This window comes from Lemur catta, chromosome 14, assembly GCF_020740605.2.
Source record: "Lemur catta isolate mLemCat1 chromosome 14, mLemCat1.pri, whole genome shotgun sequence".
Lineage (NCBI taxonomy): Eukaryota > Metazoa > Chordata > Mammalia > Primates > Lemuridae > Lemur > Lemur catta.
Window position 1 is genome coordinate 26,696,574 of NC_059141.1, and position 22,985 is coordinate 26,719,558.

Genomic DNA, 22,985 nt, shown 5'->3' on the forward strand with positions numbered 1-22,985 from the left:
TCAGCTCTCTTTCTGCTGTCTTTGGGGGCCCAGCGTTGGCAAATGTGAATGAGAGACCCCAGAGAGAGGCTGGGCGGTGGCCGGCCACCACATCAGCGGCACCCAGCTGCCAGAGAGTGGCCTTTGGGAAGGCTGCCTGGGGACACTGCGGTGGAGGAGGTGCGGCAGCCCTGCCTTCTCTCTCGGATCGTTCAGGCACACGTGGTCCCAGAACTTGAAGACCTGTCTTCTCTTTCCTGCTCCTTTGTGAGCTGGCGGAGTGCACAGTCTACATCGTATTAGGCCTGGGTCCCCCAGAGGCGGGCCAGCACCTTGTGCCCAGAAGGCCCTGGCCAGCGCTGGGGGGAGGAGAGGGTGAAGGCAGACGGAGGTGGCAGACCTGGAGCCCTCGGTCTGATGGGGCTTTGTTCCCAGAAGGGTGGCTGGATCGTTGGCCACAGTCACAGGCTTTAGGCTCAGACTGCCTGGGCCTGAATCCTTGAGCTGGGCCTTGGTTTCTTCATCTGTCAAATGGGACAGTAATAGTCCTTACCTCAGAGAAGGTGGTGAGGACGAAAACAAAGCATATGTGCAAAGTGCTTAGCACGGTGCCTGGCACATACTGAATGTTTAATAAATATCAACTCTGCCTCCTCCTCCCCATTATTAACATTTGCAGAGAGAAGACCGACCTGGGAGGGTTTACAATTGAAGTGGAGAGTAGGGGGAATTTGCCATTTGTAGAGGGAATTTGGGGGCTTTGAAACCTAGACCTGGTGTTTCCTCCTTCCCAAGCTTGAGTTTTTTTCTGGTGTGTTTTTATGGCAAAGTGACTTTTATCCTGATTGTTTTTCTCTGAAGGCCAATAGTGCTTTGCATCTATCTAGAATAGTTATTTTATTGTCAGAATGGGAATATTTTTATTGTTTTTGCTGATGAAACTAATACTGCTTGTTGTTAAAAAAAAAAAAAAAAGTCCAGTAGCTCATAATTGTAGAAAGTAGAAAGTGAAAATCCCCTGTTATCCCAGCCCCAGGGACTCCCATCATTATCTGTTTGCTGGATTCTCTCGTCTTAATGTGCTTGGGCTGTGTGTATGTGTGTGTGCATGTGTGTGTGCATGGGTGTGCATGTGTGTGCATGGGTGTGCATGTGTGTGCATGGCTGTGTGCATGTGTGTATGCATGTGTGTGTGTGCATGGCTGTGTGCATGGGTGTGTTCATGGCTGTGTGCATGGGTGTTTGCATGTGTGTGCATGGCTGTGTGCATGTGTGTGTCATGGGGCTGTGTGTTGTATAAATATAACAGTGATTAGGGACTTTACTCAACATTCTTTGGTGTAATCTGTGATTTTTGCTTAACGCTACATCATGAACATCTTGTCAGGCAGCACGTTGTGGCCTCTCTTATTATTTTAATGGCAGTAGTGGTCCAGTGTGCAACTCTGCCATAGTTTATCCAACTAAGCCCTTACAGATGGACACAAAAGTTGTTTCCCATCTTTCCTGTCATTTTTTTTCCTGTTACACCCAATGCTGCTGTAAATAACTTTGTGCATATATCTTTAAACATTTGCTTTAATTAAAAAAATAATTTAAAAGAAACCATACTTTCCCCCTCTCTTCCTACTTCCAAATGTGTGAAAAGATGTATTCTTAGATTTTAGGTTAATCTCATTTCCAAGCTTTGGCAAGTGCCCCTCTTTCTTTTGGTGGTGGGTGGGGAAGGGGTCTCAAGGGGAGAGGACTGAAGTCCCTGGTGGGATACGGGGGTTGGGGAAGGGTCCAGAAACCTGCAGTGCCACCCCAGAGGCCTCCTTCCCTGGTTTGTCCTGTAAACTTGGAAGTGCTTTCCTGGCTGCAGAATAAAACGATGTCAGTTGCCCTAGAGGTGACCTCATCGGCCTTCTGTGTCAAGTGTGCCCAACATCCCAAATTCAGTCAGTGGCAGAATCAGGGCTAGAAGCCAGGTTTCCCAGCTCCCATGCAGCTGTGTCTCCCACCGTGCCAACCTGCCCACCTATTGCCTGCTAGAAGGAGCAGGGAACAACAGAGTGCAGACAGTCATTCCTTTGCTGTCACTGCACGGTAGGCTGAGTCTTTCTGTGCCAAGGGGTAAGCAAAGCCCTCATGCTTGGGTTGCCTTAAGAGCCACCAGCCACCAGCCACCACAAAACCACTGAAGGCTTTGGGACTCCCAGCAGGGACCACCGCTGCTGTTCACTCGGGGGCCCGGGGCTGTGCTGATTTTGTGCCCATTTGTCTCCCTGCCTCTAGTGTCTCTTGCCCCCTTCTGCCTCCAGCTTCTCTTCCTGGCATCCTTGAAACCACCATGGTGGGTTGAACAGTGTCCTCCCCAAATTCACATCCACCTGGACCCTCAGAATATAACCTTATTTGGAGATAGGGTCTTTACAGATCTAATCAGTTAAGGATCTTGAGATGGGATCATCCTGGATTTAGGCTGGGCCCTAAGTCCAATGACTGATGTCTTTATAAGAGGAGAGGACACAGAGGGACACAGAGAAGGCCTGGTGAAGACAGAGGCAGAGATGGGAGCAGTGCAGCTACAAGTAGGGAACACCAAGGATTGTCGGGAGCCGCCACAAGCCAAGAACAGACCAGAGAGGCTCCTTCCCTGGAGCCTTTGGAGGGAGCATGGCCCTGCCCATGCCTGGATTTCAGACTTCCGGTCCCCAAGACTGTGGGAGAACAGATTTCTGTTGTTGTCGGCCACTCAGCTTATGGAAATTTGCATGGCAGTCCTGGAAAACGAATATGACTATGCTCCTTAGCACCTTTCAGTGGCTCCCATCACTGGTCAGAAACGTGCCTTAGTCGGACTCGGAAGGCTCTCACGCAGTGTGTACAGCCCACGTCACCAGGCGCTCTTCCCTCCCTTGGTCCTCCAGCCAAGTGCCATCTGTCCACGCCCTGAGTGTCCTTCCTCCCGGCCTTCTGTTCCAGCTGCCTGCTCTGCTCAAAGTGTCCATTCCACAGATGAAGAAATGAAGGCCCAGACAAAGGCTCCATGACGCATCCGAGGCTTTGCCACTGGTGTGCGTTCATGACGCCTCTCCACTGAGCACAGCTGCCGGCTGGAGGAGGCTGCCCGGGTGGACGGCGCTGTTAAAATTGGCCTCATCTGGTGCTTGGGGTTTGAGAGAGCTCTGTCCTCCCCCATCCCCCCATTTTCTCTAGGACCCATTCCTCTGCCACGGAGCAGCCAGCAGACGTGGCAGCAGCATTTCAGACATGTGTGTGGGCAAGGAGGCAAGAGCGTATTCTTCGGGGAGAGAAAGTCCTTCTGTGCGTTTTATTTGCAGCGAGGAGAATGGGAGTTCTGGGCAGGCATGGGCCCGGCTGTTCTATGAATGGGGCCCTTGAATGAACATTGCAGAGTTTCCTAAAGCTGCTAATCGGATTAGCCGTGTAGTGAAGGAAGTGCTTAGCGGGAGACACACACAGACACGCACGCAGGCACACACACACTTGCCGACCCTCTTGCATCCTCTCAGTGTGACAGTGGCAGAACCTGACAGCCCCACTGCTGATTCTGAGACACCTCTCCTCTTAGCCACACCACACGGAGACGCCTGCCCGTGGGTGCTTGGACTTTCTGTTTGTTTGTTTCTCTCCTTGAGAGCCCAGGAAGCCAGGGTGGAACATTCCCATCTTTGCAAATGGACCTGGAGAGGAAATCTGGTCTTGCAGTTGTCTCTGTCCGGATAATGGATCTGATTTCTTGATCTTTGTAGTGAGGGCTCTGAAAGGGGAAATAGTTTTAATTACTTATTGGCTCTGAGGGAAGCTGATGTTTCCCGCCTCTATTCTGAGCCACTGGGCCACGTCCATTGCTATTTAAGAAACCAACCTTGCTCTAAATCCTTACTTCCAAAACTCCTGCCATCTGTGTAGGATGTCTGCATGACCCCAGTGGTTTGGGCACCCAGGTTCAGAATAACAAATTAGCAGGAGACAGTCCAAGACGTGACCTTGGATAGCTTGCATCGGCTCTCTGGGTCTTGCCTCTGAATCATGGGGTATCTTCATCCACTGACCCTTTGGCTCCTAGAGCTCCTTTTTCTACTCTGCCCATGACTTTGAGTGGCACACGTTGCCCTCACCTGGTCTCAGTGCTCCCATCTGAATGGAGGGTGGGCGCTGATGAAACCACATTCTCATTTCTTTCAAGCTGATTTGAGTTCTGGACTTGAGCCCTGGTGTTTCAAGCTGGAGAAAAGAGGGGAACCAACGGCCATTAGGCATCACGGACTCAAGGTAGACAGAGAAGGCTAATGGTCTAAAAGGCTAAAGGCTAAAGGACTAAAAAATGTCTCTGTTCCCCACATATTTTTAGCTTTGAGGCTCGTGCGTGAACATATGGATGGGGTTGTTTTAAGCAGCCCATCGATCGCTGTGAGTTTTCAGCCTCCACCCCCATGGAGACATTCCCCAAGCTTTGCAGACACGGCTTCATCCTTCCACTCATTTTCTTTGTGTGGGGGAGTGATGCCAACTAACGAGTGTCCTGGCGAGAAGGGGATGGTGGTGGCCCCCTGGGATATTCTGTGGGAGGGACGACACCCTGTGTTCCTGGTGGGATGCCAGGTGGAACTCTTGCTGGGCCAGTCATCGGATTCCAGTCTGGCTTCCCTGGCGTCATGCACTGCAGGTGCCATCTCCGACACATCGGGGGGCCTGTGCTGCTGGGGCCACCGGTTTGGAAAATGGGGGAGGGACGGGGGACCTGCAGGGGGCTCTTGGACTCCTCCCCATCCTGCCACTGTCCCCTCAAGAGCAGCGTGAGGAGGGGCCCAGAGAAGAAGGCCCTGGTGACTTCTTTCCCTAAGTGTTCTGCGGGTCACAGACCCCTTTTAGAATCTGATGGACACGACCAGCCCGTCTCACAGGTACAAACACGCAGACACGAACACAGTTTTGCTGGCAATTTCAGAACGTTTAACTACTCCATGGATCTCAGGTTGTGAACTTCTGGCCCGCAGTGCCCCGTTTCTGTGTGCTTGTCCACTGTCGGGGGTGTTCACGTGGGCATCGGGGCCTTGGGGGGCTGCGGTGCGGGAAGACGTGGGTGGCGGAGCCGGGCAGGCTGGGTTTGCGTCTCTGGCTCCGTATGGATTAGCTGAGGGACTTAGCGCAACACATTCTTCATTTGTAAGATGGAATAATAATACCTGCCTTACAGCGGGGGTTAAATAAGTGCGCTAGGGAAAGCACTGGTTCCGGCGTCTGACACCAAAGTAATAATAATAATAAAAACAACACCCGCAGTGGTTGTCCCTTTGCTGGCTCTCTTGACTTCTCTCTGGCTCACCTCTGTGTCCCAGATCCCACGCTCCCCAAACGCCTGCGTCTTCTGGAATTTTCCTCTCAGAGCTCTGCCAGAACCGCCAGGGGACTCAGAGCCTGGTCCGCACCCACGTGCTCTGATCAGCCCCTTGGATTGGGATCCCAACCCGCACCCAGAAAATCTCTGCATCAATCTCCAGCATGAAGACGGGCCCGGGCGTCCTGAGTCAGACGCCAGGGTCGTCACACTGTCAGCCAGAGAGAGACTTGAAAATGGATTAGATGTTGTCCCTCTTGAGTAGCAACCACAAAAAGAATGATAATAACTACCATTTGTTGGGTGTTCATTATGGGCTACATGTTTTACACACATGATCTCCATCTTCCCGCCGCACTCTAGGTACTGTTCGTGCCTGTAGATGTGAGAACAAACGTTCAGGGAGGTGAGCGAGCTGCCGGTGAGTGCACGCTGGCCATCGGCAGAGTCACGAGTAGGACTTCATCTACGGAGTGGCAAAGGCCCTGCTTTAAGTCCCCTACACTCCGTTGCTTCTAGAAACAGCTGCTGGCATCACCACTCACCCTGTCCCTTGAGCTGCTGGAGATTTGGGGTTTCTGTCACTCCCTCGAGAGATGCTGAGGGGGGACCAGGATGAGTCCACGGGCTTGTGGGGGCTGTACCCATCCTGCCGCCCTTATTCTCGGTTGCCACTTGGTATCTGCCTGCCGGAACAACCCGACCGTCACCAGCGGTGACTTGTCGCTGTTTGCTCTTGACCCTCCTTCCTTCATTCCAGCATCGGGCTGGGCACACAAACAGTGCCAGACAAACCCTCGAGCTGTGGATGGGGTCGGGAGACCCCCAGGCTGCGTGGTGGCCGGGCCTGCTCCCTGCTCCCCCAAGAGGCTGTCAGGAGTAGGGCGGTTTGTCTGAATGTGTGATGCCTCCCACCCCCAGCTGGGGCTGCACCAAAACAAAAGCCGTTCTCATGCTCAGGGGAGCTGTCCGGGCTGGGCAGGCCCACAGCCCCTTGCAGGGAGTGTCTGCAAAGGGCACCTTTTAGCCACGTGGTCCGGCTTCTCTTAACGGGGCCCTTTGTACAGATTCCCAGATGGAAAGTCTTGTGTCTTCTCCAAGCCACTCTGCCAGGGCTCCTTTCAGCCTTTCTGCTCCCAGACCTGCGTGCAGCCAGCTGGCCCTGAGTGTCACCCTGCCCGCCCAGGATCCTTCTCAGCTCCGACACGTTAGAACTTGGTCTTCACTCGCTGGACTCCTAGTCTGCAACTCTCCACACCCCGCCCTGGGGTCTGCCCCACAGCCCTGCTGCCCGTCTCCCTCTGTCTTTCCTTCATGCAACAGATGCTAATTGGGGACCACTTCTGTGCTCAGCACCGCAGATACAGCAGTGACCACTTCTCCCACCGCTAAGGAGATTGTGTTTTAACGACAGGAGTGATGATTGTCGATGATTGTCATGTTCTGAGAGCACAGGAGGGGTGGAGCAGGCTGGAGGTGGGGACCCGGGATGTAGAGCACCGGCTGGTATGGGGCAGCCACCAACCTCCCAGGCAGACAGAACCCAAACCTGGAGGGAAGGCCCCAGGTGACAGCTGTCATCCAGGCAGAGGTTTGCGTTGGGGGTCCCCCAGGGCACAGGGTCCGACCTGAGGCATGGCAGCGACACAGGGAGCCCAAGTGTGCGGGCCAGAGGCCCAGGCAAATAGCCTCAGGGGCCTGTTAGCCTAGTTCCATGCTGGGAGCCCAAAAGAACAAGGCAAGGACCCCTGGCTCTTGCAGGAAGTAGGGGTTAAGGGGACACCGAGGCAGAGAGTTGGCCCAAGAGAATAGGGTGGGACGGGAGTCAGAGACAAAGCAGAAGTCTACAAAATAAAACAAGGGCCCGGGTCGGAGCCAGAGCGGAGACAAGGGTGATGTGTGGCGAGACCCTCGGGTGTGGAGTCCAGACTCCCGAATGCCTGTGGCCGAGCCAGGGCCTGGCGCGGCCGCGGACAGCAGGTGCCGGCTGGGAGCGGGGGAGGACGTCAGCGCAGGAAGAGGCAAGGCCTGGCGGTTATTCCACCGTAAAGTTTTTAATTTAGGAAGATGATTGCAGATGATAAAGAGGCATCTGATAAAGTGCACATCTGCTCTCTGGGAAGGAGAAAAGAAGGCGACATAAGGATCCTATCATCTCACGCTCTGGGGCCTCGTTCAGGGGCTGACTTAGACCTTGGATTGCAGCCAGCGTTCACTGAGAACTTGAAGTGTTGGGAAAAGTAAGTTCACCTTTAAGTTGATTTTCATTATGACCACATTTGTCAGGATTTGGAGAAGCTGGGCTGGGAGTCCCCCTGGAGCCACCGTGGGCGCAGAGCCAGGTGGGAGTGGGTGGCAGCTACTCCTGAGTATCCATCCAGGGAGCGTCGCCCTCAGGGCCCACGGATCCGGGACCCCGAGCCAAAACTGGGAGACCAGCTTGAGAAACTGGAGCGCACCGGAGGTTAGGGCCTGATGTTCTAGCCAAGGCTCTCTTAGTTGTGTGATACAGAATCCCACTCAAGATAGCACAAGCAAAAGAGCTTCTTTTAGGACTGTGTTTTCGTGGCCATCTAAGGGCAGAAGCAGAGGGGAGCCGGCCTTCTGGGGACTGGATTTGGAATTGGAGAGGAAGGAACAAGGCTGATTTCTCCTCTCAAAGTGCCTCTCGGGTTTTGTCCCCTGTTCTTGTACCTGCCCCCACATGGCCCCCACACCTGATCCATCACCTGAAGGGTCCCCCACTGCACTGAATGCCTGTGGCCCCTGCCTTTGCAGGGCTGCTGTGCCAGTCCTGAGCGTGGAAGGGACGTCCCAGGGAGGGAGTTATGACGTCAGAGGAGGAAAGTGAGCCCTGAGTGATAGCACGTGGAATGAAGGGGTAACAGGAGCAGGTGGTGGATCTGTGTCTGTGTGTGCAGAGCGGAGTGAATGATGGAGCAGCCTCTGGTTTGGGGAGGGGATGGGCAAGTGAGCTGACCGTGGGGGGCCCAGCATCCTTTTGGGTTCACCTGGCTTTCTGGGGCCAGGCCTGGTAATCCCACCCCTGCTTTGCCATTTAAAATGTCATTTGCATGGGAAAACACTTTGTGAGTTTATCAGCCATCTTAATGCTTGGAATTTGGGAGCACAGCCTGGTGAGAGCTGGGGATTGCTTGTGCCTCACCTTCTCAAGCATGATTCCTTTGGTTTTCTTAATCCGATTCTACTTCTGCTCTCCTTTAACTGTGTATGCTCTTATTTGTATTTATTGAATGGAATTTAATTAATTTCCTGTTCTTAATTTAAATAGTAGTTGACATCTAAAGCAGAATGAAATGAAATAAACCCTGTTAAAGGCTTTTTGTTTATGTAGCCCTCCAGTAAGTTTGTCCAGTATTAGTGGCCTAGATGTAAAACGTGTTTCTCACTCTGACTTACAAGAACACTGCGGTGAATCTCTTTTGACAAAATAAAGGATTCTTTCATCCAATAGGTAATCACTCCCTAAAACTTTTTAACTTAGCATTCTTAGTTTTCGTAAAGCTATGTACCTTTGCTTCTTTATTTCTTTGCGTTTTTTTAGGTGGGTGCACTTTGTTACATCTGGGAACTGACCTTTGTTGCAAATGCATTTACTACTCAAGCATTTTCTTACTGGCACGATAATGAACTAAACTGGTTTTGGACAAAGCCCTTAGAGTTACCTACACAGCAGGCCTTGGGGATGGCATTCACCTTGAGGGGGACTTTCATTTCCTTATCTATAAAATGGACAGTTGGACTGTACAATTCCTGAGAGCCAAGAATGAGTCTTTCTTGGTCCTTTTGCCAACTTCCCTGAATGTAAGAGGGACTGGATACTTGGTGTCTGCCGCATGCATTGCTGATTAGATAACCACCGTGTCTTTGGTTCTTCTTCATTTAACGCCTGGTGGAACTTCAGAACAGTCTGCTTAAATCACATCTAACCTGGGACCTTCCAGAGACCCTCTACTGGGCTCCCAGAGGTGCTGGCAGAAATATGACTGTGGCCTCCTTTTGTCCCTTCTTAGAAAACAACACCAAACCACAGTGGGCTAATGAGAGGAGGACAAGAAAGCCCAGACCTCCTCCCATGGCAAAGCTGCCTGAGGGATGGGAAACTGAGTACCTGATGACAAGTGGGCTGGACTCTGAGGGCTGGGGACACAGCTTGGGGAGATGCTGCAGGTGGCCCTGCTGGTGTGAGTTTGGGATGAGGCCCCATCCTGGTAGCCTGTGGCTGATACACAGGCTCACCCGGACAAAGCCACATTTCTTCTGGGGCTGTTTACACCAAGGGCTGCAGGTGATTATTTCTGTGGTTTCCAAGGAGATCCAGAGAGAGAAGGTGATGATGGCAGTGGAGTTGCCAGTGGAATCTCATCCTGTGCTCTGGTCATCTTATTTTTCTTTGGTCCCCTTTAAAGAGCCTTGTTTGCCCACAAACACTGAGGAAAAAGCCCCAGCTGGCCTTGGCACTGAGCCTGCGGACTTTATCCAGCCCACCTCCAGCTCCTGCTGCTCCCTGCTGTCTGCTTCCCAGAAAACATCACCTCTCATCCCTGGACCTTGGCTTCCACGGCCCGAGGAATCCCAGTCTTCTCTGACCTTGGCGTCACCTGCAGGCGTGACCGTCCCATTCACCCTCCAGCCCGGAGGTTCTGAGTGGTCAGCCCACCTGCCAAATCTGGTCTGCAGATGTGTTCTGTTTGTTTTGTAGTGCTTACATTTTTTAAATTTACTGGCCACATTTAAAAATCAGATTTCTCATAAAAATCCAGAACTCTGGCTTCTCTTGAAAAGTTGGAAGATTTGGCCACACGGGTCCAGCAATCCCACATGACAGCAATCAACAGCATTGCATAACCACGGGCTGAGCTCTGTGGTCTGCCACAGTCCCCACTGCTCCCTGTACATTTTTCACACCTAACTGCTCTCACTGCAGCGTGCTACCTGCCTGCCTCCCTCTCACCCCGCCCCGACTCTAGGCACACGAGCTTGCATATTGGGCTGATGGGTGCAGGGCACCACCTTAGGTCTTAATTTCAAGTCCTGTGACACTGGTCAAGGTCACGTCTCCCTTCTTCATCAAGGGAGGAGGGTCCCAGAGCTTCAACTATTACCTGGTAGCCTGGGAGAAGATCCTTCTGGAGCCTTTTTTCTTGTTTTTGTTGAACTTGCAGTTTCTGGCACCTGCTGGTAACACAGCATGCCGTGTCCCGGGCACCGGATGGCACTGGGGAAGCACAGAAAAGGCAAAGGACACGCGCAGTGTTTTGCATGAGAGGGTTTATGGCCCTGCACGTGTGTTGGCATCAGAACAGGCTCTTCCTGCCCCAACGAATCAGTGGGATGGGACCATGAATAGGCATTGACCTCTCTGAAACAAAGGGGCCATTGCATTTTACTGACAAATGCCATTGCCCAAGGGAGCACTGGTTACCTGAACTTCTATTTACTGACATTATCTCTTACAGTTAAGGCCACTGCTCTGCAATTCTCCTTGAACAGAGCTGACTTCTGTCCCAAAAAAGGTCAAGGACAAGTGGTGGAGCTCTTTGTGGCTCTTTCTGCCTCTCTCCTTCAGCTCCCTGAGAGAGGGCTGGGATTGGTCTCTGCTTTTCTTTGGTCTTTTCTTTTGTGTCAATCAGCTCTACTGTCCCAGGGATAACAGGATGACTGCCCATAACCTTGTCACTTATGGTCTATCCTTAGTTAATTTCTTTTACTGTTATTTGCTTATGGCACATTGTTATGGGCAAGCACGATATGGAGCAAGGTTTAAAAACACACCATGCCTGGTTAGGGTGGGAAGGCTTTTGTTTCACTGACTGTCGATGGCTACCAATGGATTCTCAGCCTGAACTTGGTTTTGTTAAGTCTGCTTTAAGGAGAACTTGAACTTTTTTCTTGACTTGTGATGCTTCGGGTATGAAATGTCATGTCGCTATGGCTTATTGTTTCATCCCATCCTGCACTTTCAGACTTCAGAGCAGTGGGAGAATCAATGATGATAATAACAGTACTAGTAATGACAGCTCACTCAGTGGTGCTGACTACAGGCCAGGCATTGTTCTGTGTGTCATTTCTCTCTTACTCTTTATAACAACCCCCAGAGGAGGGAGAGCTGGCTGTGCAGCAGTTACTGATGGACACAGCCAAGAAGCCAAGGCCAGGTTGAGTACAAAAGACATGGACGAGGTAGACAAGGATACCTGGAGTCCCAGGGTCAGGAGAGAACTGGAGGTTTGAAGCCAGGTGAGTGACAGGAACGCTAGGAGCTAAGATCTGGTGGCAACTCATCCAGCAGCCAGGGAGCAGAAAAATGCAGGTACAGGCATTCGGGATGAGTGGAAGGTCCAATACCAAGTGGGCATTTGGCTGAAGATTCTGCAAAGAAGAGAACTCAAATTTGTCTGATGAAGGAGCCTCCTGTGAGCCTCTGCCTGGGAACAGGAGCAAATTCTGAGGCCTGGTTGGCCAGTGCAGGACCCAGGTAGGAGCCAGTGACCTTGCCTGGACAAGGGAAGGTTGGATCTCAGAAGAGGCCCCCAGCACCCTCTGAGAGAAGGCTCCGCCAGGCCCTCGCTCTTTCCCTCTCTTCTGTCTTGCCAAGGTGTAGACTCACTATTTTTTCTTTCTGTGATCAGAGAAGACAAGCATATAAAAAGGCTGGATTACAACTTTTCCATCTGCATGAACACAACTATGTTTCTTTCATATCAGAAAAAAGTTTCCCTGGCAACTGTGGGTGTGTGTGTTTGTGCGCATGTGTGCAGTGTGCACAAAGTGCAGAGCTCATGTTCTTAGGCAAAGTGTATGCGGTAATCTAGTTCTTCCTTTAAAAAATCCTTTTATTTCTTGATTATAAAAGTAATATGTTAAACAAACTTTGGAAATTACAAAGAGTATATAAGACAATTAAATTCACCCAGAGTCGCCAATCAGAAATAATCACAATGGACATTGTGGGTATTTCCAGCCATTATTTTTCCCCGTGTGTTTTGTATATGCTTTTTAGGAAAAAAGAGGATCATACTGGATTCTGTTGAAATCACACTAGTGCTATTTCCTAACATGCTTTTTGACTTATGAACGCTTTCTCCTTTAGTAAACTTTCTTTGAAAACAGTTACATAGTGTTCCATTATATCGTAATTTATTTTACCATCCCCCTAGGGGGGGTATGGTCACTGTGGTCTTTTTTATTATTAAAAATGTTGAGATGAACATCCTTTGTCTTCCTTGCCAATTAATTCCTTAGTACAGATAACTAGAAGTCATATTATTGCCTGTTTTAAAAGATTTTGACAAATCTTGTGAAATTACCCCATAAATGTTATCAATTTATAGTTCTTCTCCACCAGAAGTGCATAAGAATTTTATTTTATACTCATTTATACTCATTTTATTTTATACTCATTTATTTTATACGCATTTTATTATATACTCACCGATATTAAATCATTTCGTAAACAAAATCCAGCAATGATCTTTAACTCATTTCCCCTTTCCCTTCTGTAGCATTTGAAATTTGGCATGGATATGAAAGTTACTTGGCATTGAATTGCTTAAGATTACACATTGATTACCATAGTGATTGCCTTGCTCATTCCTGAAAGCACCTTTTAAAGGGGTTTTGCCTTTTTATTTTTCTAAAGAATAATTAAAACTTCAGCTGAGTGGTGTGTCTTGTGGGTTTCCCAACAGAGTGGGCAGGTGTTTCATCCATTGGCCTTGCCTGGGCTGCTTGCTCAGGCCACACCCGTACAGGTCTAGGGTGGAGGGCAGGGGTTGCAAGCCCACCTTGGACTGCGAATTCAATCACCACCAGCTGGCTGACCTTGGACAACTTATGCATGAGCCTCAGTGTTCTGCGTTCTCCCTGTAAAAGAGGAATAATATTACTCACAGGACTGCTGTGCACATTACATGTGACCAAAGGGTCCAGCAGATTGAGAATGCTTAAGACACGGTTGCAAGCGTAAGATTCAAGGGCCCTGTGTCCCTCTCAGGTGACAGCTCCTGCCAGGGTGTCAGGGGCTGGTGCTCAGCCCCTGCTCCAGCTATATTGGACTTTTATTTTCCTTCCTCCGGACTTTTTTACTTGCGCTTTTTGTTTGGCTTTTGGTAGAATAGTCTCCCCAGATGGATGTCCACCTCTCATCACTTAGTTCAAATGTCACCACGTCAGAGAGACCTTTATGAGCTCTCATCCCCCATTGCTCTGTCATAAAACTCTGTTTAGGTTTCCTCAAAGTGCTTAATCCCTCCACAAAATGGTCTCATTGTTTATTGTTCATGTTTCTGCCTGCATTAGAACGCAGGCACCGCGAAGGCAGGCCCTGGCTGCAGGGACGCGGCACATTGCGGCCCAAAGCAGGTGCTTGACGAAGATTTATAGAAGAAATGGACTAGGGACAAAGTAATTTTTAGGATCTGGTGCTGGGGGTTATTGAGTTTTTCTTTTTCTTAGAGTAAAGCAAGGCAGTTTCATGCTAGATTTACCTTTGATGGGTCATAGCTGTAAATACAGTATTAAAAAGTCAGCAAATGTGATAGCTGAGGTTGCCCTGGCAGAGTCTTTTGGGCATGTGATGTACGTGAGGGGCTTGGACACCACTGATCTGGAGAGAATCGAAACTTCTCCACCCAATGGCTGTGTGTCCCGTGATGTCTTCACTGCTCTAAGCCTCAGTTACCCTGCGTGTAAAATGGGTTCCCAACCCTCAGAGGGTTGGCCTGAGGAGTAAATAGAGAACATATATGAAGTTACTGTAACTAATTGGCATTTAAAGTTAAATGTTGGCATTTAAAAAATGGTTGCCATTCTTGTGTTCAAGGAAACCAAGGACCAAGGAATGTTAGGCTTTAAGAGCGAGGAACGAAAGGAGTAATTAATATAAAGTTTTGTTTATGAATTGTAATATCAATGAATATTAATTCATTGTTACTATTGTTCAGATGGGCAATATTGATCTGTGGCACAAGGCTCTGTCCTCTTGGGTTTTGGAAGAGCCCTTCTCTCTGCCTAGATGTCTTTGGGAGTATACAGTTAATATTTCATTAATTATGGTGGAGGGGCGTTGTGTGTACATCAATGTCTCATATGATGCATATCATTAAGGCACTTTTTGTTAGAGCGGAAGAAAATCGGGCTTTCCCAAAGAAAAGCAGCTTGCTCCCAAAGTTGCTAACAGATTGCTTCTTAATTGAACTTGGGAGGTGAATTATATGGTGAATTAGAAAAAAGAACAACTCTGAATTTAGTGAATTGTTCCATAAAGGAAACTGTGGGATTGAATTGCAAATGCTGGATAGAAACATTTCAGCCGGGCCCCATGCATCACGGGCACGCTGACCTCTGCTGTGTTTCAGTAAGAGCTGGAACAGGCCCCGAGCTCGCTTTTCAAGGCCTGGAGGGGATTCTTTCCCAGAGACCAGCTGTAAGCCTGGGTTTTTTATGCAAAGGAGACGTTTGAATAAACCTCTGTGACTAATGAAATCTACAAGGTCTTTGCATATCTTCCCACTGAAGAGGTAATTAAGCAAAGATCAAATATGGGGATATGTATGTATTTTTTCAAACATTTTTTTGTCTTGCAATCACACCCAGGGAAAAACATATCCCCATAGCCTGAATGCCCTCCTCTCCTTGCCCCCAGTCTTTGTCTGCCTTGGGCTGTTTCTGTCCTCTTTGTTCTGTGACGCCTACAGCTGCAGTCACAGCTAGAGCAACACCTGTCTTAGTGGTTCGCCAGCCTTTTACTGAAACAACCGCTTTCCATCGATTTAGATGTGAGAAATGACTTTCCTCAGTGTTTGTTGCGTCTGTCTCCAACTCCAGGTCTTCCATTCATGGTGAGCTTGGGAGGAGAGAGGGTTGGTGGTAAGAAAATAGCATGAGATGAGGCTTCCTCTTGCAGGGTTCTCTGAGCAGCCGATCTCAATCTTAGCTACACCTTAGAATCACCTGGGGAGTTTTTAAAACTCCGCAGGCCAATTAAATAAGAACCTCTGGGGGTGGGACCCAGGCATCCGTATTTTCTTAAAGGCTTCCCGGATGATTCAAAATCGTAATCAAGGTTGAGAGCCATTGTTCTAAGAATAGCTACCTCCCGCTCTCCGTAAAAGCTGATAAAGACAATTTTTTCCAACGGTTAAGCTGGGTTAGAAATAATTGAGTTCTCTTTCTAAACACTGTCTATCTGGCTCATTTGTCCATGCATCCCTCCTTCCCATATTTTACTTAGTACCTGCCATGTGCCAGGCTGGGTGCTGGATATTCACTGTTAGACAAAACTAGATCCCTTCTTTCAAGATGCTAAAAGCTAAAATCTAGACCCTGAGCGTCTGAGCTGAGTAAACGGGAGACCCCAGCAGCTCTGGTGAGGGTGGAGGATGAGCCCAGGGGGCTGTGGGAGCAGAGAAGAAGGGCTTTTAACCGAGAGGAGCAAGGGGGCGGCTTCCCAGGGGAAGCGGTGTCTCAGTGGACCCGTGAAGGACCAGGCGGATTTGGCCAGGGGAAGAAGTGTGTGGCTGAGGAAGGTGCATAAGTGAGGGGAAGATGGAAATCCGAGGCTCTCTGAGGAGCTTAGTGTGGGGCACAGGTGGGAAAGGGGCAGTGGCAGGAGAGGAGGCCCACAGGGCCATAGCACTAGGGCTCCATCCGTCGGAGGGCCGTGGAGAGCCACAGAAGGGCTTTCACCAGGGGAGCGGCCAAACCACGTTAACTCCAGGTACTTCCCAGTCCCAACAGCGCTGGAAGCCTGAGATATGCTGTTCTTTTTTGAAAAAAGATGGAATCACCTACCTCTTATTGGTAAGGACAGAGGAGGGACATGGGTTCTCAACTACAAAGCCCCAGCCTCAGATGTCCTTTCACAGACCTGCTGGATGGGCAATGCCCTGTGTCCCTTGAGAGTCTCCAGCCTCTACCAGGCACCTCACTTGTCCTCGTTCTCCTTCCTGGGTCTGAGGCTAAGGAGAAGGGGCGCAGGACTGGGGGTCTGGCAGGAATCACCTGCAGCCATCACCGTTACTAACCATCTCTGCACCCTCAAGACAGGCAAGTCACTTCACCTCTCGGAACCTTGTTTCCTTATCCATAAAATAGGGGTGTTCATGGTCCTTTTGTCCTTGGGTCTTTGTGATCCTAGAATTGCAAAACTCAAAGCAAGGAAAGCACTTAGCACTGTGCTCAGCACATGGTCAGCGCCATAATTGGCCCATAGTGAACACTGATTCTTACCCATCTACTGTGGGGCACCTGGGCTCCCCCGACTCCCGGGCCTTGCTCCTGTTGCAACCTCAAGCACCAGGGAGACGAGGGAACCAGAAGTCCTCATCTTCCTTCCCTGCTTTGCCTGTGGCAGAGCTGACTATAGATCTCTCCCAGCCTTGGCTTCCTCAATCACAGCCTCCAGTTCACCTTGAACCTGGACTGTGCCCAGGTACCCTATGGGTCTATTTTTTTTCTTCCACATCCTTTTTGCAGGAACCAAGCCAGTCTAAACTTGCCAACCCCCATGCCAGGTTTCCAGAGCTTTATGGAATCTGATTTCAAATGCCGGCTCCTGTCCACTACTCCTCTGTCATGTATGAAATCAGTGCGGTTTCAAAGCCCTCTCATGTCCTCTGGTTCCCATCAAGTTCATTCAGAATAAAAGCCAAAGTCCTGAAAGTGGCCTTCAAGGCCCCACATGGGTGACCGTCCAGACCCTCCTCTGCCCACTGACCTACCAGTCCCTCGCTGGTTCCAGTCACACCACCTCCCTACGCCAAGCGCACTCCACCCCAGGCCTGTGCACCTGCTGTCCCCGCAGTTAGGAATGCTCTTCTCCAGTCCTCCTCCCTAGCGTTCCCTGTCCCCCTCACCCTCATTTATTTTCTTTGTAGCATTTATCAACAGCTGACTTAAATATCCAGTGGCCTGTTTGTTTATCATTTTCTCCCCGGCCCTTCATCAGAATAGAATTTCCATGAGGTCAGGGTACAGTTTCTTCAGTGTCGTATCCCGAGCAACAGGAACAGCGTCTGGCCCAGAGCAGGTGTCAGATAAATATTTGTTGAATGAACGAATGCCGAAACAGACCCATTACCTCATTTGCTTCTTGCAACAGCCCATTTGACAGATGCAAAGTGTGGAGCCCGAGTTCTCAGTGGCGCTTTGCACAGCTGGGTGGCAGCTCAGCAGACCAGGGCCCCGGCCCCAGCGTGTTACTGTGCCACAGGTGGCACATTCCTCTGCTGGGGGGACGATTTCATACCACCAGGACTTCCCCCGACCTTTAGCTGGAGAGGAAATGATATCGCAACTGGAAGAATACCCAGAGGGCTGGGAGCTGGCAGCGAACGCCCGGCAGCTGCAGGGAGTGTGAGCGGATTCCGGCTTGGCCAGGAGGCAGCGGACCAGCGGGATGCAGGCGCGGAGCCTCCTGTCCCCGCCTCGCCTTAGCGGGACCTTCTCTGCAGGAGGCCCGGAAGCTGCAGCCACTGCCAGCAGCACAGTCGCCGTCATGCAGAGGGAGGGGTGGCCTGCATGTCAGGAGTTGGGACGTGGGACCACGTGGCTGTCTCCAGGGTTGTCTGGACCCAGAGTGGGTTCCATGTCGGGGAGCGTAGTGCCATGTGCACCTCGGTGGGCAGTGCTGGCAGCTGCTGGCTGTGGGCACAAGGAAGATCGTGGGCTTTCTGACCAGGAGACGTGTCCTGACCCCGCAGCTCCCCTCGTGGGCTGGGTACCTCTGGGCTGATCATTTTGGGCCTCAGCTTCCTTCTCTGGAAAATGGGGTTACATTGCAGCTGCCACAGCGTGTTCTCATCAGGGTCAAAGGGTATACCGGGAACAGCTCTGTAGCCTACAAGTTTTGAAACAAATGCAAGAAATATTTTTTGTTTGTAGAGAGATTATCCTTTGGTTGCTTCGATGTGGTTCCATGTATATAATAATCTCTCCTGGACATAGTCTTTGTCCTCAAATATGTTCCCGGTTGTCACTACCACTTAGTTTCTCAAACCCCAAGTGCAGGAGTCATTGGTGGCCCCTGTCAGCCCTCACATGGAACCCATCAGCCCCTCCCATTAGCTCTGCGACTAAATCCCTGACACGGCAGGGCCCAACACCTCTCTTGCAGTGTCGGTCCACGTCACCACCGTCTCTCACCCGGACCCTTGCAAGGCTCCTAACTGATCACCCAGCTTCCACTTTTGCCTGCCTGTACCCCGGAGCACTCTTGGTAAAACACAAATAAAAACACATCCCTCTCCAGGCAGACTCCTGACCCACAGGGGTCCTCTTTGCATTTGGCCTTTCTTATACAGGTGGGGTGAGAAAGCTGACTTTGGGGTTGCGTGTTAACTTTGTCAATTTGACTCTGAGTGCCCTTAAACTGATCAAAGGGAGCAATACTTTTATTCTTTGTGAAGGATGTGTGTGGTTATACAAAGCAGGTTCACCTTTGCCCTTGCGTCTAGCACAGTGCCCGGCATGTGGTCGGTGCCCAGCAAACCTTTGTTGAACAGATCTTACTGATGCACGGTGATTCTGATCATCGCCCAGGTGGCCCGGTTTGCTCCCTCATCCCTGATGCATCCTCACGCTCCTTCCTTCTCTGTTCCTTTAGGTGGGCTTGGAGAGCAGCCATCTGAGAACTGGCCAAACGCCACAGCCACGAACACCAGCGTCGAGGAAGCTCGAAAGGGTAATATGAGGCTCCACCAGGTCTTTGGGTACCTTTTGTTTTTTTCAGTTGTGGAAAAATACACATAACATAGGTTTACCATTTTAACCATTTTAGAGCGTACCGTTTAGTGACAGTAAGTTCATTCACAGTGTTGTGTAACCCTCACTGCTGTCTAGTTCCAGCACTTTTTCATCACCCCCAAAGGAGACCCTGCACCCATTCAGCAGTCACTTCCACTTCCCCCTTCCCCAGTCCTGGCCCCTTGTGTTGCCCCTTTTCCTACCTCAGTGGCTGAAATGGACTAGAGGCACTGACGTCTGCGGACACAGTGGTGTGGGGAGAGTGTTGCCTCTGTCGAGTGGGGCTGGCTTGCGCAGGAAGGAGGGATGGAAGGGCGGCATTTGGTGGTCAGGGACCACATGGCCCTCAGGTAAACTCCGCTCTCGTGGCTGCACTTTCCTCTCTAGTACGTGGCTTGTGAGTTGAAGCCCCTGAAGGGCTGACAAGGGAGATGCTGAGGTTTTGGGAACTGGGTGTCTGAGAGAATGGGTGGGCGTGGGAGGCAAGGAAGGGAAATGAAGCTGGGGGGTGCATAGACTAGAGACCCCGTGGGCTGCTGGGGGAGTGGGGACAGGTGAGGAGGGGCTGGGTGCTTGTGGGCAGGGTGCACCTGTCAGCCTGGAGCCCGCCTGTTCACAGACGCTCAGACGTGAGCGTGGCCTGCCGGTTCTTAGAGTTTCTAGCTTGGAGATCACTGGAAGCGTCCCATGTTTTGGAGAAGTTTTCCTGTTCAGAAACGGTGCTGCAGGAGAGAGGCTGCTGGGCCTCTGTCTGGCCTGCGCCCTGCAGGAATCGGGATTCGAGGTCGGCAGCAGCACTTCTACGTGCAGTCGCTGCGGAGCAAAAGGCATCATTTTTACATGCCAGAATCCCGTGTTTCTGGGATACCTATGTAGGGATGAAATAGAAATCATTATTTGCTTTATTTTATGTTTTTGCTTCATGCTATTTTATATTTTTACATACACTTGGCATATATATATAATTTCACACAAATGTATAAATGTGATATTATCGTATCCTTTTTTTTTTTAGTGTTGTCTTTTTTTCTTTTCCTTTTAATTTGGCTACCTCCTTTGGTTCCTTTTTTTGACATATCACCCCTCTACTCTGTCCAAAGTAAGTGTGTTAATGACCTTGTATGCACCTTTCATATTTTTTCCCATGCACATATATTGACATATACACTTATGTAGAGATATACGTATATGAACATACATATAAACATAAATACAGATACAGGCTTTGTCACTGTTTTTTTAAAACTAAGATCCTATTTGATATACATTTTTAATGCATTGTGCTTTTCTCCAAGGTACTTGTTATACCTTAAATTTATTCTTTTGAATGGTTCCAAAATATTTCTGGTATGGCTGGACCATAATATTTTCAGTCATTCTTTTATCAATTAGCATTCACTTCAATTCAAGCTTTTGCCATCATGGACGATGCCTGCAGTAACATTCCTGAACATATATCCTTACACACTTAGTATGGTTTTTTTTGTTTTTTTTTTTTGAGACAGAAGTCTCACTTTGTTGCCCAGGCTAGAGTGCAGTGGCATCATCATAGCTCACAGCAACCCCAAACTCCTGGGCTCAACTGTTCCTCCTGCCTCAGCCTCCCAAGTAGCTGGGACTACAGGTGCGCACCATTGCGCCTGGCTAGTTTTACTATTTTTAGTAGAGACAGGGTCTCACTCTTGCTCAGGCTGGTCTTGAACTCCTGAGCTCAAGCGATCTTCCCACCTGAGCCTCCCAGGAGTGCTAGGATTACAGGTGTGAGCCACTATGCCCTGCCCTTAGTATGTTTTTAATAGATGTTGCTAGATTGTGTTTCAAAAGGTGTAACAATTCACATTTGCATAGCAGCTTATAAGCCTTTCCCCATATCCTCACTAGCACTGGATATTATCCGTGTTTTTAACAAGGAAGCAATGGCTTATTATTACCTAATTTGTATTTCTCTGACTACTGGTGCCTTTGAACTTTTCCCGTGTTTGTTGGTGATTTGGGTGTATATGTCTAGAACCTACCTCTCCTGTCCTTTGCCCATTTTTTATTGTTGGGTTGCTGATCCTTATCAATTTGACTTCTTTCAGAGAGAGGCAGATTCCTTTGTCCCCCCTGCCCACCCCACCACCATTTGACAAATCTACATTTGTTTCTTGGCTACACGGCTTGTTGCTGGGATCATGTGCAGGGCTCCCTTTTAAATCTATATTATTTAAGGGTATTTTGACATAAATTTCCAGGCTCCTCAGACATCTGGTAAACTTGATGGCACTTCATGTGGCTACAGGTGACCAGCACTTAAGTGGAAAAAATGGAGCATGGGGTGTGAGGATGAGACCGGTGGGGTTTGCTATCACACTGCAGGGATGTAGATGCCACACTCATTTTTTCCTTCCTTATTTATGTGATGTGATTTATTGTTGTATAAAAACCACCCCCAAACTTAGTGACTTCAAACAGTAATTTATTATCTTTCATGATTCTGTGGATTGATTGGGCTCAGTGGGGTGGTTCTTTGGCCGATGTTGGCTGGGATCACTCATTTGACTGTAGTCATCTAGCCAGTGGACTGGGCTGGAAGGTCCAAAAAAACTTTTGTTTTTGTTTTTTTTTTTTTTTTTTTTGAGACAGAGTCTCACTTTGTTGCCCGGGCTAGAGTGAGTGCCGTGGCATCAGCCTAGCTCACAGCAACCTCAGACTCCCGGGCTTAAGCGATCCTACTGCCTCAGCCTCCCGAGTAGCTGGGACTACAGGCATGAGCCACCATGCCCGGCTAATTTTTTTGTATATATATTTTTAGTTGGCCAGATAATTTCTTTCTATTTTTGGTAGAGACGGGGTCTCACTCTTGCTCAGGCTGGTCTCGAACTCCTGACCTCGAGCGATCCACCCGCCTCGGCCTCCCAGAGCTAGGATTACAGGCGTGAGCCACCGCGCCCGGCCCAAAAAAACTTTTGTCACATACCTGGTGACGGGCAGTGGCCCCTCTCTCCACGTGGACTTTCACCATTCAGTTGTCTAACCTGGGACTTTTTATAGCAGCTGGCTGGCTTCCCAGAGGGAGGAAGCAGAAGCTGCCAGTCCATTAAAGGCCTGGATTCAAAACTCTAAGTATGCTACTTCTGCCATATTCTATGAGTCAAAACAGGCCAAAAGGTTGGTCCAGGTTCAAGGAGAGGGAAATAGATTCTACTCCTTCATGGGAGAAGTGGCATGACCTGATGGATCAGGGGACTTGGAGACCATATTTGGAGACTACCTACCTACCACCTTCCCTCATTGCCTCTTATTTGCTACATAGCAATGGAACTGTCAGAGTTTTTGATATTTACTAGTATGTTGGGTATAAAATGACCCAACCATCAACTTGGACTGTCAGATACACCTTGGCTTTGAATCCCAGCTCAGCCATTCAGTAGCTATGACTGGATAAGTTACCCAACTCCTCATGTGAGGTTTAGAGAGAATTAGAAATAATCTTTATGTAAAGTGCATAGCTGGGCATCTGGAACTTCAGAGATGCTCAGTGAATGTAGCTCTTTCGTGTATTCCTCCCCGCCTCCACCTCCAAGAATCATGTTATTCAGCATGGAAAGTGCATCGTCTACCTCTGGACTGAGATTCCACAGCTGTTCAACAGCTGCACAGAAACAATTACAGAGGACAGGAAGGAATCAGGCTGCTGCAGCTCATTACGACTCTGCCTCTAGTCAGGATCCACAGGGCAACAACGGACCTTCTTGGGCTTTTAGGGAGGATGATAATAGCACTTCCCCCACCCCGCCCCCATACCCCCAAAGCTGGCTAAATCCATAGTCTGCAGCCCCTCGAACCACTGGTTTGTTTGAAGAGGAAAGTGAATGTCAAGCCTAGGCCAAGCTCTCCAGTCTGCGGAACA

The 22,985-nt window shown here is 49.6% G+C and overlaps 1 protein-coding gene across 1 annotated transcript in view; it reads left to right on the forward strand.

Annotated features, from left to right (window-relative positions):
- TLL2 (tolloid like 2) overlaps positions 1–22,985 on the forward strand; it is a 114,193-nt gene that overhangs the window by 24,937 nt on the left and 66,271 nt on the right. The window contains exon 3 of the mRNA XM_045568749.1: positions 18,954–19,031. Coding sequence (XP_045424705.1) covers positions 18,954–19,031 — 78 coding nt within the window. The remainder of the gene's footprint in view (positions 1–18,953; positions 19,032–22,985) is intronic.